The sequence below is a fragment of the Podarcis vaucheri genome, assembly GCF_965113315.1.
Source record: "Podarcis vaucheri genome assembly, chromosome: 4".
Classification (NCBI taxonomy): Eukaryota; Metazoa; Chordata; class Lepidosauria; order Squamata; family Lacertidae; genus Podarcis; species Podarcis vaucheri.
In genome coordinates this window covers 10,621,697-10,638,214 of record NC_138762.1, presented here as the reverse complement: position 1 = coordinate 10,638,214, position 16,518 = coordinate 10,621,697, and the positions used below count along the sequence as shown (strand labels likewise).

The window sequence follows — 16,518 nt, the reverse complement described above, 5'->3', positions numbered from 1 at the left end:
AAAAACGCAACCTGAATCGTCTGTAACTCAAGGCATGACTGTAGTTTATATAATTGACTTTTTATTTCTATTTTTTGTCTATTGTATTGTTGTATTATTGCTATGGCCGATGGCTGACACAAGAAGAAGAGAAGAGCTTGGATTTGATATCCCGCTTTCTCACGACCCAAAGGAGTCTCAAAGCGGCTAACATTCTCCTTTCCCTTCCTCCCCCACAACAAACACTCTGTGAGGTGAGTGGGGCTGAGAGACTTCAGAGAAGTGTGACTGGCCCAAGGTCACCCAGCAGCTGCAGGTGGAGGAGCGTAGATGCGAACCCGGTTCCCCAGATTATGAGACTACGGCTCTTAACCACTACACCACACTGGCTCCTAGATTCATAAATAAAGATTCATTCATTCATTCTTCACTTGCCACTAATCAGCCAGGAGACGATGGCCATTTTGCTGCAAAGTTCTAGCTGCTTCCTCCCAGACATCTTGAGGTGCGCAAGACTATGTACAATTCCACCGCCCTGCAAGATTGCCATGGGGCTGTGGTGGGCGGCTCTTAGCTTGGCCCTGCTCCCTCTCCCAATATATTGTGCAGCCTTTAACATCGGCCTGGTGGGACCTTGGACCTGCGACCCCTTCTTCTCCAAGGCTTTCCCCCAAGTTGCTGCGAAGCTTGCTATGGAGCGGATAAGGGTAGACCCTTCTGTTAACTCTCCCCATCAGCTGGACTGCATGTTATGCGAGGAAGGCTGCCAAACTTCTAAAGCCCTGGCTGGATTCATTGGCTATGAAAAGCGCCTGTCAGCTTTCATAGGTCCCCTGAACCCAGGCTACTGCGCCACAGCCTCCCTGCTTGGCAGGAGCTGGAACAAAGCTGTGTTTTCCTGGGCCTGCGTCAGCGACGAATTGGACAGCCCAGGCCATCACCCTACTTTTGTAAGAACGTTGCCCTCTCCACCGGGGATCCTTCTCTCCGTGTTGAAATATTTCGGCTGGGCTCACGTCGCCATTGTCTCTTCCCAAGAGGAGCTTTGGAGGGACACGGCTAACAAGTTGGCAACGGCGCTGAGGAACCGGGGGCTCCCGGTGGGTGTCGTCACCTCAGTGGGGAGAGGAGATGGAGATGCTGAAGGAACTTGGGCCAAGATCCAAGCTGCCGGTGACATTAAAGGTAAGGAGGGTGAGAATGAGCTCATGGCCCAGCGGGAATAGAGAAGGTTTCAGGGCACTTGCAGACTGTCACTGTTTTGGGTGGGATTCAACAACTGTTTTACTTGCAGAAGATATCTGAAGGCAACCCTGTTTAGGGAAGTTTTTAATGTTTGATGTTTTATCGTGTTTTAAATATTCTGTTGGGAGCTGCCCAGAGTGGCCGGGGAAACCCAGCCAGATGGATGTGGTATGTATGTATGTATGTATGTATGTATGTAAAGGTAAAGGGACCCCTGACCATTAGGTCCAGTCGTGACCGACTCTGGGGTTGCGGCGCTCATCTCGCTTTAGTGGCCGAGGGAGCCAGCGTACAGCTTCTGGGTCATGTGGCCAGCATGACTAAGCCGCTTCTGGCGAACCAGAGCAGCACACGGAAACGCTGTTTACCTTCCCGCCAGAGTGGTACCTATTTATCTACTTGCACTTTGACGTGCTTTCGAACTGCTAGGTTGGCAGGAGCAGGGACCGAGCAATGGGAGCTCACCCCATCGCGGGGATTTGAACCACCAACCTTCTGTTCGGCAAGCCCTAGGCTCTGTGGTTTAACCCACAGCGCCATCCGCATCCCATATGTATGTATGTATGTATGTATGTATGTATGTATGTATGTATAAATAAATTATTACTGATGTAGAACAGAATGTCCCTATTTTTATCTGAGGAATGTTGGAGGGTATGTTTGATAGGCCTTTAATTTGACCCATTAAGGCTCTTCTGTTATGACAGAAATAATCCTGGGCTGCCTTATATACCTTATACAGCTCTTGTAAGGACCATGATGTTTTACCTCCACTGTCGGGAGTCATTATACCTGGGCCTTTGGTTTGATTCAGCAGCCTGGCCATTCTGGTGTTCTTAAAACGACTCTTTCTGTGCCACAGTTATCATTTTGTGCATGCATTCGGCTCTCATCGGTGGAGAGGATCAGGCCACCTTGCTTACGAAGGCCCAAGAAATGGGTCTGGCCGATGGCAGATACGTCTTCCTGCCGTACGACACGTTGTTCTACAGCCTCCCGTACCGAAACCACTCCTACTTCATTCTGGAAAACGACCGCTCCTTCCGGGAAGCCTACGACGCAGTGTTGACCATTACTTTGCAGTCCGGGGACAAAACGTTTTATGAGGCGTTTGAGGCAGCGAAACGAAGGGGTGAAATCCCTCTCGATCTGGAACCTGAGCAGGTCAGGACTGCATAGAGCAGAAGGCTTTCATTTTGCTCCAAATAATAATAATAATAATATATTTATACCCCATCCAGCTGGCCAGGTGTCCAGCAAAATATTGAATACAATAATTCATCAAATATTAAAAGCGTCCCTAAACAAGGCTGCCTTCAGATGTCTTCTAAAAGTCAGATGGTTGTTTATTGCCTTGACATCTGCTGGGAGGGTGTTGCATAGGGCAGGCGCCACCACCAAGAAGGCCCTCTTCCTGGTTCCCTGCAGTCTCACTTCTCGCAGGGAGGGAACCGCCCGAAGGTCCTCGGAGCTGGACCTCAGTGAACAATGGGGGTGGAGATGCTCCTTCAGGTCTACTGGGCCGAGGCTGTTTAGGGCTTTAAAGGTCAGCACCAACACTTTGAATTGTGCCTGGAAATGTAAATGTAAAGCTAAATATCATTCCTGCACCCATCCTAATCAATCACGGTTGCCTTCTTCTGTAATCCACCTCCGCATTATAGCTGTAGAAATGCACTTGGCGGAGAGGAAGGGAGGACCAAACCCCATGTGTCCTTGTCTGTGGTCCACCTACTGTGGATCTTCCTGTCTTCTACCCCCACCAGACACAACGGACCACCAGAGAAGTGATTTGTAGAATGAATGGAAGGTCCCTTGCAAACCTGCTTTGGGCAACCTCACAAGTGAGCTCAGCCAAAAAACCTTGCACTCCATTCAGGAGATACATGAACATGAAATTTATTATGGTCAGAAAAGCAGCTTGAGAAACGCAAATGGAACCACAATCCCAAATAGCAAAACAAACATTTAAAACAATATACAGCAATGGCTTTTAAGTTTAAAAGTGTGATAGGTATATAAACACATAAAAACTTTAAAATAGACTACCTTAGAGAAATGACCCAAAGTCACCCGTGGATCTGGGTTTGGGAATTTTCTTAACAAACTAGATTGAGTCAGGGGATGGTCTGCACCTACAGATCTGTGCACAGAATATGCTTTTTCAACAAATTTGGGGTCATCTAATAAATCATCATCTAATCTCCATCTAAAAGAGATTTGGCTTTCTTTTTGTAATTCCATAGTCAGGGAATTATGGTCTGAAAAGGTTCTGGGATTGATTTCAATTTTTTTGACTCTTGTTTCCAATTCTTTGGAAATCCATACAGAGTCTATTCTCTACCTGCAGAATCTGGTGACATTCTGGGACATTTTGTGGTTTTTGCCTAACAGGAGAAGATCGAATTTTTGCTTTACTGGGAGGTCAGCAAGCCTCACCATTCAGGAGATATTCTCTGTACTTCCATAATGTCAGGGGATGATTAGCTGCTTGTGCTTAAAATAGTGCCCCTTCAGAGTTTGTGCGACCCCACAAACCTCTGTGTGTGACAGAGCTCCTCAGACATGTCTGCTCTAGTCACTTGTAGAGTCCGACAGTGGCTGTCTGCGGAAGCGCTTCCAGCAAAGAAGTTCCTTAACGGAAACGCGTCTCCTGGACTCACGACGTGACAGCTTCCGGCGAAGCATAGGTCTCCCTGCAGTTGCTTCTGACACCTCCCCGCTATTTTCACTCGAAGTGTCTCTCACCCCTTTCTCTCCCCTTCTGCTTCCTGCCTGGGCTGCTGCGTCTCTCTCAGCATTACTGAGATCCTCCTCCAGAGACCCCGCGCTCCCCCTACTGGTCCCTGCTTTAGCTGTTGACTCTCTCCCAGTCTCTGGGAGCCCTACCACTTCCCCTTCCTCCGATGTCAGTTCCCTGACATCCACCTCCCCTCCAGGGCCCCCCTCTCCCCCGCCCCTACTCTCTCCTCTGGGCGGTGAGGAGCTGAAACCCCTAAAAGAATCCTCCTCATCTTCCGACGTCTCGAACATTTCCCTCCATCGGTCTTCGTTCCGACTCGCTGAATCCTCCTCCACCTCGGAATCAGCGAACCCCTCCAACTCTTCTTCTTCGTCGGTGGTGGCGAAGTATTCCCTCCGGAACCTCGCCACTGGCTGGGGTTTCCGAGGGAATCTCTGATGAAAAGTTTCAATCAAAACCTCGTCATCTACATCCTCTGCCCTGTCCCAGGTGTTTTCCGACTCCGGCTCCCCTTCCCACATTACCAAATACTCTACTTGCTCTCCCCTCCACCTGGAATCGAGAATCTCCGCTACATGGTAGCTGTGTTCTTTTTCCTCCATAGCTGGTCCCCTATTGACCCTCCCCTCTCTGTCCCCTATATACGGTGACAGCAATGATCTGTGGAACACTGGGTGCAACTTCATGTGGTTAGGTAACCGGAGTCTGAAAGCCACTGGGTTGACCTGTTGCGTGACTTCAAATGGGCCCAGTCTTTTGGGTCTTAACTTCTTACAACCTCCTTTAAATGGTAACCCTTGGGTGGACAACCACACCTGATCCCCCACCCTAATGCTTTCTCCTTCCCTTCTGGTTTTGTCTGCCTGCCTCTTATATTCCTCCTTCGCCCTGTTTAAATTAAGTTGGAGCTGGCGATGGATCGCTTCCATTTCTTCAACGAACTGTTCTGCGGCTGGAACGCTCCAGTTCTCCCCCTCCCCCCCTGGGAAGGCTCGGGGATGACACCCGTGATTGGCCAAAAAAGGGCTCATTCCCGTGGACACGTTCTCCGCATTGTTATAGGCAAATTCTGCCAACGCCAGCTTCTCCACCCAATCATTCTCTCTGTCATTCACATAACACCTCAAATATTGCTGGAGGACACCATTAGCTCTTTCCGCCTGCCCGTTGGTTTCTGGATGACGGGCAGTTGAGAAATTCACCTCTACATGCAATAAGCTCATGAGCTTCCTCCAGAACCTGGAAGTAAATTGTTTCCCTCGGTCCGAAACCACCCTCAAGGGGGCACCATGCAATCTAAACACATTTTCCACAAACAATTTAGCGGTTTCTTCTGCTGTGACCGCATGTGAGCAGGCTATAAAGTGGGCCATCTTGGTTAACAGGTCTACCACAACCATAATGGCTGTCTTCCCTTTGGACCTGGGCAGATCAGTCATAAAATCTATTGCCACTGCCTCCCATGGTCTTTCCGGCGTGGGTAGTGGTTCTAATAAACCTGCCGGTGCCCGCCTCTCCCCCTTGGCTCGTTGACATCGGTCACACCCTCTCACATACTCCCGCACATCTTCCCTGACCTTGGGCCACCAGAATTCCCTGGTAACCAGCCACATGGTTTTGTGTTGCCCAAAATGCCCTGCTGTGGGGCTATCGTGCAGTTGCTTGAGTACCTTTTCCCTCAATTCTCCTTCAGGTACGTATAACGCTCCCTTGTAGTACAACGCCCCGTTTCTCTCCTCAAAACCCCCGGGTTTGTCTCCCTCCCTCCTGAGACCCCTGAGTTTGTCCTGGGCATATTCATCCTGCACCGTTCCCTCTATCAGTTCCCTTAGCCCCACCAGTGCCGCCCCACACACCCAGCGATCCTCGGGAATGACATGGGTCTCTTCGGGTGCACCCTCTCCCTCCAAATATTCAGGTTTGCGTGATAGAGCGTCCGCCCTAACGTTCTCCTGGCCTGGTACGTAACAAATCTCAAAGTTAAATTTGGAGAACTCCTGGGCCCATCTCAACTGCCGTTGGTTGAGCACTCGCGCAGTTCTCCAATACTCTAGATTCTTATGGTCCGTGCGTACTTGCACCTTCTGTTGTGCACCAATTAGTAGGTGCCTCCATCTCCGGAAGGCCTCATAAATCGCAAGAAGTTCCCGGTCATACACCGTGTAGTTTCTCTCCGATTTGTTCAGCTTTCGCGAAAAGAAGGCACACGGTCGCCACTCGGACCCCTCCTTCCCTGGCTGCAGAAGAAGCACCGCCCCTATGGCTCTGTCAGAAGCGTCTGTTTCGACCCTCAGCTTTTTTTGTAAATCCACATGTAGAAGTTGTTCGTCAGAGGCGAAGGCCTTTTTCAGTTCCTCAAACGCTCGCTCCGCCTCCCCCGTCCAAACAAACTTCTTTTTGCTGCTGAGACAGTCCGTGATGGGCGCCGTCAGGTGAGCGAAGTTTCGGATGAACTTACGATAAAAGTTTCCAAACCCTAGGAACCTCTGCACATCCTTCTTAGTCTTGGGGGTTTTCCATTCCAGCACCGCCTGAACCTTGCCGGGGTCCATGGCCAACCCCTTGTCTGACAAGCGGTACCCCAGGAATTCCACCTCCTTGGTATGAAACTGACACTTCTCCAGTTTCACCCACAGTCTGTTGGCATGCAGCCTGCTCAACACTTCTCTGACGTCTCTCACATGTTGCTCCTCATTCTCCGAATACACCAACACGTCATCTAAGAAGGCCACGCAATTCTTGTAGAGCAAAGGCCCCAGTACATGGTTCATAAAGGCTTGAAAACACGCGGAGCCTGCTTGTAATCCAAAAGGCATAACGAGATATTCAAATGCCCCCAAAGGGGTGAACATGGTGGTCTTCCATTCATCCCCTTTCCTTATACGTATCAGGTTGTACGCCCCCCTTAGGTCCAGCTTTGTAAAAATCTTTCCTTTTCGCACCCTGGTCAAAATATCATCAATCCTGGGCATAGGAAAAGCCACCGGCTCTGTCACTGCATTTAGGGCCCGAAAGTCACATACCAGTCTCGGCTTGTCCGTGTTCTTTTTATCCACAAAAAACACTGGGCTACCCCCCGCTGCCTTGGACTCTCTGATGAAGCCTCTCTTCAGGTTCTTGTCAATGAACGCTCGCAACTCCTGCATCTCCCTGTCTGACATGGCATACAACCTGCCTACAGGAAGCTGTGCTCCAGGGAGTAAATTGATCTGGCAATCAAAGGGCCTATGCGGGGGTAGTTGGTCAGCTTCCTTCTCGCTGAACACGTCGCTGAGATCAGCATACTGTGATGGCACCTTCCCCTTCTCCATCACTTCCGTCCCTGCTAGGGTGGCTTGGGCCCCTGCTGACCCCTTTTCCCCCCTGCAGTGTTCTAAGCAATGTGCGGAACCGAAGGAAACCACTCTTTGATGCCAGCCCACCAGCGGATCATGTAGGGCTAGCCAGCTCATTCCCAAAATAATGGGAGCGCCTCCCAAGGTGGCCACATTAAACGCTATCAGTTCTGTGTGCCTTGCCACCCTCATTATCATTGGGATGGTCTGCAAGCTGACGCCTCCTCCCAACAGTTCTCTGCCATCGATCGTGGTCACCTGCAGGGGGTTGCTTAAGGGAATAGTATGTATCTGGTGTTCAGCCGCAAACTCCTTGCTCATGAAATTGCAGGAGCTGCCTGAGTCCAACAGCGCCTTTATTTTTAGGGGGTGTCCATTTTGCAACTCTAGCGACACTTCAATCACTAGAGCAGGTCGAGGAGCTTCTGGCACTGGCACTTGGGAAAGGGGCACTTTCACTGCTCTTTGGCCTGGCTGCAGTGCCCTGCTGGCAACCAGGCGTTGGCTTTTACCTGCTCCGTTTCTCCCTGCTCTTCCCCCTCAACAGTTCCCACCATCCCTTGCCATTCCTTCCTCTGGGGGCAGACTCTGGCAAAGTGGCCTGGCTGTTGGCAGAGATAGCATTTCCGGGGTCCCTTTCCCTCCTTCTTCGCCCCCTCACTGGGCTTTGAAACTGCGCGCGCGCGGGCTGTTCCGATTTCCATCGGCTCTGCCGGCGGGAAAGCTGGCTCAGGAATGTCTGGAATGCGTAACTCCTTCCAACGTTCCCCTCTCCCTTCCCGCCTCTCCAAGGCTCTTGCCTCCTGGCGCGCTCCAATGGTCAGCGCAGATTTGGTCAGCTGATCCATAGACACCGCCCTGGGGCTCCTGGCCAGCTCGTCTTTCACAGCTGAAGAAAGACCTTCTTCAAATAGCATCTGAATGGGTGCTGCCGATAAATCCCACCCCAATCTGTGAATCAGCATGGTAAATTCAGTCCAGTACTCACGGACAGATCTGCTTCCCTGCTTGCAAGACATTAGCTGTCTGCGCACTCCCCCCTCCTCAATATCGCTGGAGAACATGATATCCATTGCACGAAAGAATTTCATAGCGTCCTTCAGGATATCGTTGTGCGTTGCCATCAGGGGTCGAACCCAGTCCCGCGCCCCCTTCTCAAGATGCCCAATTACGAAAGCAACTCGGGATTCCTCATCAGGGAACTCATCAAACTGCACATTCAGGGCATATTGCATTTCAGTCCTAAAGGCATGGTAATCCTTGGGGTCCCCCCCAAACTTCTGCACTAATCCTGGTACCTTTCTGGGGAACTGAGTGGTTCTCCCCTTCTTGTCTGCATCTTGAGCCCTCCTCTCCTCGAGCCTCGCCGTCTGCAGCGCAAGTTGGACCTCCAATGCTCGGTATCTGTCTTCCAAGCTTGGACCAGCTCCACCCCCTGCGGCTCCGGCTCCTGCTGGGTCACTCATGATGCCTTCTCCTGCACAGGCAGCGTACAGAGACTGTCGGACTGCTGTCAGGGGATGATTAGCTGCTTGTGCTTAAAATAGTGCCCCTTCAGAGTTTGTGCGACCCCACAAACCTCTGTGTGTGACAGAGCTCCTCAGACATGTCTGCTCTAGTCACTTGTAGAGTCCGACAGTGGCTGTCTGCGGAAGCGCTTCCAGCAAAGAAGTTCCTTAACGGAAACGCGTCTCCTGGACTCACGACGTGACAGCTTCCGGCGAAGCATAGGTCTCCCTGCAGTTGCTTCTGACACCTCCCCGCTATTTTCACTCGAAGTGTCTCTCACCCCTTTCTCTCCCCTTCTGCTTCCTGCCTGGGCTGCTGCGTCTCTCTCAGCATTACTGAGATCCTCCTCCAGAGACCCCGCGCTCCCCCTACTGGTCCCTGCTTTAGCTGTTGACTCTCTCCCAGTCTCTGGGAGCCCTACCACTTCCCCTTCCTCCGATGTCAGTTCCCTGACACATAATTTTTGAACGCATTGGCTTTCCCCAATAATTAACCAAGAATGGCTAGAAGCATTTTCCAACACAGCACGTTGGCTTAGCTCCTTTTCCTTTCCCAAATAGGCAACATTTGGAGTCAGGTGAGAAAGAGAGTCGGGAAGCTGGATTTCTTTATTTCATAAAATATCTCCCCCATCCTTCGCTTGCTCTCTCCTCCCCTTACTGGGCATTTGTGGAAGCAAAAGTCAGCTAAACAATATGATGGATTGTCAGCTCTAGGTTGCCTCTGAGCCAGACCATTTCCCAGGTTTTGGTAGGCGCTAAAAACCTGCTGTCTTTTTCAGGTCTCTCCACTCTTTGGCACCATCTATGACGCCATTTACCTGGTCGCAAAAGCTTTAGCCAAGGCCCATCAACAGGGGGCGACTGAGGTCTCGGGGGAAACGTTGACTCAGCACGTCAGAAACCTCGACTTTGCTGGGTTCAGCCGCAGGGTAGAGGCTGACAGCAAAGGAAAACCTCTGGCCCAATATATCGTCCTGGACACAGACGGCAGAGGGAGCCATTTCTTCCCCACCTACTTGCTGGTGGCGTCCTCTGGCTTGGTACAACCCCTGGAAAGGGCGACACACTTTCCTGGAGGAAGCCCACCCCCAGCTGATTCCAGCTGTTGGTTCGATCCAGATGTTCCCTGCATCAGAGGTAAGTGGTGCCCGTATCGCCCATATCTAACATTCTTGCACTTTGTTGACACTCCTTCTTAATCCATGTATCGTTTTTATTACGTCGCTGGAGATATTTCAAACCATATAATATTTTTATACACACATAACTTCCCACCCCTCCTTTCCTGATGTTTATTTTTATTGCTCCGTTCCCCCCCCCTTTCATTTTTAATTGAATTTTCTGTTTTACAATTTAGAATACTCATTTAAACATCCTTAAAATATCAATGACTTCCCTTCTTCTCTTTCCGTGGTTCATTTTGCATAACATAAATCCCTGCATATTTTACATAAGCTAAAACCATTCAGTATTCCATTCCAGTGGTACCTTGGGTTAAGAACTTAATTCGTTCCGGAGGTCCGTTCTTAACCTGAAACTGTTCTTAACCTGAAGCACCACTTTAGCTAATGGGGCCTCCTGCTGCCGTCACGCCACCGCCACATGATTTCTATTCTCATCCTGAAGCAAAGTTCTTAACCCGAGGTACTATTTCTGGGTTAGCGGAGTCTGTAACCTGAAGCTTCTGTAACCTGCGGTACCACTGTATTACATCCATCAAAACTGATTTACACTGTTGCATTTATCTTAATTTTCAAATAAACACAATTTCCCTCCATATATTCTACAAACGTTTTCCAATCTTCTTTAAACGTATGTTTTTCTTGTTCTCTTATTCTATGTGTTAGGTCCAAAAGCTGCACATATTCCATCAGTTTCTGTTGCCATTCTTCTTTAATCTTTCCATTTGGGGGCTAACAGAACATGGGCTGAAGTAGTGGCATACATAAACAGTCTTTTTATTACTCCCTTTTATCAGCTGTTTTAAAATACATATATTTTTATTATCAGAGCCCGGCAAGCAGGTCTGTTGAGTAGTCTCTCACCCTGGAATTTTTTACCTTAACAAGATGATCTTCTGGGGGCCATGTGCCAGAGGTGGGTGCCCGGACACTGAGGTCCAGCTCTGAGGGCCTTCTGGCAGTTCCCTCGCTGTGAGAAGCCAAGTTACAGGGAATCAGGCAGAGGGCCTTCTCGGTGGTGGCACCCGCCCTGCGGAACGTCCTCCCACCAGATGTCAAAGAGAAGAACAACTACCAGACTTTTAGAAGACATCTGAAGGCAGACCTGTTTAGGGAAGCTTTTAATGTTTAATAGGTTATTGTATTTTAGTGTTTTGTTGGAAACCGCCCAGAGTGGCTAGGGAAACCCAGCCAGATGGGCAGAGTATAAATAATAAATTATTATTATTATTATTAGGACAGAGGCAAAAGTGGGTGGAGCAAGGAAGGTCAAACTTATCTGTTTGTTGTTGTTAAATGCATTGTCCAGCTTTCCCCAGCAGGTGTCACAATGGTTTCAACCATTTAAAGATCAGTATTTAAAAACATTTGAAACAAATATAGAGGCTTTATCTCAGATCTTGGACACGTTTCCAGCCAGGCAAAAACACCCAAGGGGTGGCACGGAGCAGGGCTCAGGGGTTGTATAGCCTAGTGAGATTCTCGAGGGCCAAATAGAGAGGGCTGGGGGCCACATTTTGCCTTCAGGTCCTGAGTCCCTCTGCCTTGCCCAAGTTTACAATACAGTGGTACCTCGGGTTAAGCACTTAATTCGTTCCGGAGGTCCGTTCTTAACCTGAAGCACCGCTTTAGCTAATGGGGCCTCCCACTGCTGCCGTGCCGCCGGAGCACAATTTCTGTTCTCATCCTGAAGCAATGTTCTTAACCCGAGGTAATATTTCTGGGTTAGCGGAGTCTGTAACCTGAAGCGTCTGTAACCCGAGGTACCACTGTAAAGCAGATCTGGGGTATTTGAGCTGTAGATCTCCTCGCTGCTGACGGCTGTTGTGTATTTACGCTGGCTTCTGGCAATTAGAAATGGCCTGGGGAATACTCGGCTTATCCTATCAAGAAAAGAAAAGAACTTAATATAATTTGAGTTGTTTCCAAAGACAAAGGTGGCAGTCAAGAAACTGGGAGTGGGGCATAGTTCTTCCCTGGGGAGGGGAGGGGGGAATGACTTTCAGGCATTTTGTTTGCAGCTAAAGTTGGGGCGTGGGACGCGGGTGGCAAGGTGGGTTAAACCACAGAGCCTAGGACTTGCCGATCAGAAGGTCAGCGGTTCGAATCCCTGTGACAGGGTGAGCTCCCGTTGTTCAGTCCCTGCTCCTGCCAACCTAGCAGTTCGAAAGCACGTTGAAGTGCAAGTAGATAAATAGGTACCACTCTGGTGGGAAGGTAAATGGCGTTTCCGTGCGCTGCTCTGGTTCGCCAGAAGCGGCTTAGTCCTGCTGGCCACATGACCCAGAAGCTGTACGCCAGCTCCCTCGGCCAATAAAGCGAGATGAGCACCGCAACCCCAGAGTCGGTCACGACTGGACCTAATGGTCAGGGGTCCCTTTACCTTTAAAGTTGGGGCAAAAGCTAACACCTGAAACCTCCAGAGAGGGATTGCAGGGTCTGCAGGCAGAGAGGGGCCAGCTTCTGTCCTTGGCAATAAAAGGATCTCCAGGGGGCAAGCGCTGGGCAAGACCGCTGCTTGAGATGTTGCCAGTCAGAGTAGGCAATGCTTGCAATTATTATTCATTTGTTAATTGCTTCTCATGAGATACCCCAAAGTGATTTGCAATACCTTCCAAGTAGCTCATTGGATGGTGGCTAACAGATTGAGGTTGAATCCTGACAAGACAGAAGTACTGTTTTTGAGGGACAGGGGGCGGGCAGGTGTGGAGGACTCCCTGGTCCTGAATGGGGTAACTGTGCCCCTGAAGGACCAGGTGTGCAGCCTGGGAGTCATTTTGTGTTTTTTTTTTTATAAATGTTTACTGGATTTTCACAAATTATAAAAACACACACAATACACAATACAAACATACACACAGAAAAACAAACATGTATAATTTCGAATCCTTTTTTCCTTAAACCTTACTTCACCGACTTCCCCTTACCTCCCCTTTCTGCATCCCAATTCTCAAATTTGTTTCAGCAAATCCTCCCCCTTAATTTTATCTGATTTTTCCTCATTCTTTCCTTTTACTTAATCTTTTACAGCTGTAATCCCCTATTTTTTATAACCACAACATTTTAGCACTCATTAATTTTACAATATTTCTTAAGATAAATTTTAAATTTCATCCAATCTTCTTCCGCTGTCTCTTTCCCCTGGTCTCGGATTCTGCCAGTCATTTCAGCCAGTCCCATGTAGTCTATCACCTTCGTCTGCCATTCTTCCAGAGTGGGTAGATCTTGTGTCTTCCAATACTGCAGCCTGGGAGTCATTTTGGACTCACAGCTGTCCATGGAGGTGCAGGTCAATTCTGTGTCCAGGGCAGCTGTTTATCAGCTCCATCTGGTATGCAGGCTGAGACTCTATCTGCCCGCGGACTGTCTCGCCAGAGTGGTGCATGCTCTGGTTATCTCCCGCTTGGACTACTGCAATGCGCTCTACGTGGGGCTACCTTTGAAGATGACCTGGAAACTATTAATCCAGAATGTGGCAGCTAGACTGGTGACTGGGAGCGGCCGCCAGAACCACATAACACCAGTCTTGAAAGACCTACATTGGCTTCCCAGTACATTTCCAAGCACAATTCAAAGTGTTGGTGCTGACCTTGAAAGCCCTAAACGGCCTCAGTCCAGTATACCTGAAGGAGCGTCTCCACCCCCATCATTCTGCCCGGACACTGAGGTCCAGCTCTGAGGGCCTTCTGGTGGTTCCCTCATTGCGAGAAGCCAAGTTACAGGGAACCAGGCAGAGGGCCTTTTAGGTGGTGGTGCCCACCCTGTGGAACGCCCTCCCACCAGATGTCAAAGAGAAAAACAACTACCAGACTTTCAGAAGACATCTGAAGGCAGCCCTGTTTAGGGAAGCTTTTAATGTTTCATAGACTATTGAATTTTAATATTCTGTTGGAAGCCACCCAGAGCGGCTGGGGAAACCCAGCCAGATGGGCGGGGTATAAATAAATTATTATTATTATTATTATTATTATTATTATTATTATTATTATTATGTACATGGTTCTCCTCCCCATTTCAACCTCACAGCAACCCTGCGAGCAGGCTTGGCAAAGATTGCAACTGGCCCAAGGTCAGTTTCATGACTGACTGGGGATTTGAACCCTGGTCTCCCAGGTCCTGGTCCAGCGCTCTAACCATTACACCACACTGTAGTAAGACAATCCCTGCCCTTGGGCTAAAAAATCTAAAAAGGTACGTCACACGAGGAAAGAGGTGTGGGGAGGGTAGAGGAAAAAGTAAAGAGCAAGCTTCTTAAAGTCACAGTTTTTAGAATGACCACCTGGGATGGAAACAGTTCATGTAGCCCTGCCTTGACCCATCCCTTGTCCCTGTTACTTGTCTAGGTCTGGAGCCACCTGTCATAGTATTGATCCTGCTGCCGCCACTCACCCTTCTGCTCTTCGGGATGTGCCTGGCGTACCTGATCAGGTAAGAGCATTTTCTTCTCTTTCTAGTTTTGAAGAAGGCCTCTGCCTAGCTCACTGGTCAGGAGGCAAAAGCTTTGCGCCTGACTCAGCTGACAAGCTCATCATGACATTTGAGCCATTATCTGAGGCAGGGTGGGGAAAAACATTTTCTGATCCCAAGGGCCAAATTACCTTCTGGGTGACCTTCTGAGGACCACATGTCAGTGGTGGGAGGGGCCAGAGTCAAAAGGGGGTGGGGTAATATATATTACTTTTCCACACCACTTGCTTCTACACACACACATGGCCTCTCCATTCTCCATCGAGACAAGCAAGAGGCATTGCCAGAGTTCAGGGATACCTTTCACTCAGGCAAAGCACTCCTGGAAGGTGCAAAGCTGTTGGAGAGAAAGATTTGGGAACGAGATCCTTATTCTCTTGCAGCAATGGCAGTTGCTCCAAGCACATTAAAACCTGGTTGGATTTACATTTGCCCTCATCCATCTTTAAACAAATGTTTCCCACAAAAATACTTAGGCTAGAATAAATCACAGACACGTAGCTTTGCAAGTAAGTGAATGCTTTACTCACAGAGTTTCCAGAAGTTACCAAAAACAAGTCTCCATCTGATGGCAGCAAATAGAAAAGAAAAAGGTTGCAAGTGCCCCCCCTTTTTTGTACAGTACTTGTTTTCCTTACAAAAAAGCACCTGCAGTCTTTGGGTTAACAAAGATGCAGGCTATAGAATCTCTCTTCTGGATAGATTCAATTCACTTGGTTTTTCCTGCAACTGGGAGCCATTGACTGCATGTCTCCTTCTTTGCTTATTCCAGGAAGCACTAGACAGATTGGGGGGCAGAGCCTGCTGAGAACCTGTTAAGCCACACCCACCTGCAACCTGATCTCTGGGCTCAGGTTAACTCTTTCATGCACACAAGTGTGAATCAGTAACCGTATGTAACAACAGTATCAGAGCCAATGAGAGGTGTGACCTGAGGTGAGAGGGATGGGTGACACCTGGCTTGAGAGCAGTACATGTGAAAAGGATCTAGGAGTCTTGGTTGACCACAAACTTGACATGAGCCAACAGTGTGACGCGGCAGCTAAAAAAGCCAATGCAATTCTGGGCTGCATCAATAGGAGTATAGCATCTAGATCAAGGGAAGTAATAGTGCCACTGTATTCTGCTCTGGTCAGACCTCACCTGGAGTACTGTGTCCAGTTCTGGGCACCACAATTCAAGAAGGACACTGACAAACTGGAACGTGTCCAGAGGAGGGCAACCAAAATGGTCAAAGGCCTGGAAACGATGCCTTATGAGGAACGGTTAAGGGAGCTGGGCATGTTTAGCCTGGAGAAGAGGCGGTTAAGGGGTGATATGATAGCCATGTTCAAATATAGAAAAGGATGTCACATAGAGGAGGGAGAAAGGTTGTTTTCTGCTGCTCCAGAGAAGCGGACACGGAGCAATGGATCCAAACTACAAGAAAGAAGATTCCACCTAAACATAAGTTCTTCTTCCTGACAGTGAGGGGTGTTCAACAGTGGAATTTGCTGCCAAGGAGTGTGGTGGAGTCTCCTACTTTGGAGGTCTTTAAGCAGAGGCTTGACAACCACATGTCAGGAGTGCTCTGATGGTGTTTCCTGCTTGGCAGGGGGTTGGACTCGATGGCCCTTGTGGTCTCTTCCAACTCTATGATTCTATGATTCTAGGGATAGTTCTTCCTCATCCCTAGATACATGCATGATTAATAATAACAAGGGCTTTGTACATTTATTATTATAAGTAATAGTTGTATTAGTAGTAGTCTACAGCCCTATAACCACAGGTCTCAGGGTGGTTCACAAGATTAAATCACAATATAAAAACATAAGTTACATAATTTAACAGATGCAAAACAGGTTCTCAGCTTTGGCTGGCCATCCATATTCACATGGAATATCCAGCTTGGCACAAACTTTGCGATCCACTCTAGCACAGAGTTCATTCAGGCTCCATTTGGCTTGCATGGCTCCTTCCAACCCAGCCATAGGCAGGAATCCGCTCCACGTTTTGCCGACTGTCTATTCTGAGTCATCGACAGCCTTCAGTCTCACAAAGGGAGAGTTACTGGGAGG

General features: G+C 48.9%; 1 protein-coding gene across 1 annotated transcript in view; it reads left to right on the top strand.

Moving 5' to 3' along the window:
* Positions 1-527: 527 nt before the first annotated feature.
* LOC309531569 (retinal guanylyl cyclase 2-like) overlaps positions 528-16,518 on the top strand; it is a gene marked incomplete at its 5' end in the record, with an annotated part of 50,645 nt that continues 34,654 nt past the window's right edge. Inside the window, 4 exons of the mRNA XM_082221162.1 lie at positions 528-1,164; positions 2,087-2,388; positions 9,593-9,950; positions 14,338-14,422. Coding sequence (XP_082077288.1) covers positions 528-1,164; positions 2,087-2,388; positions 9,593-9,950; positions 14,338-14,422 — 1,382 coding nt within the window. The remainder of the gene's footprint in view (positions 1,165-2,086; positions 2,389-9,592; positions 9,951-14,337; positions 14,423-16,518) is intronic.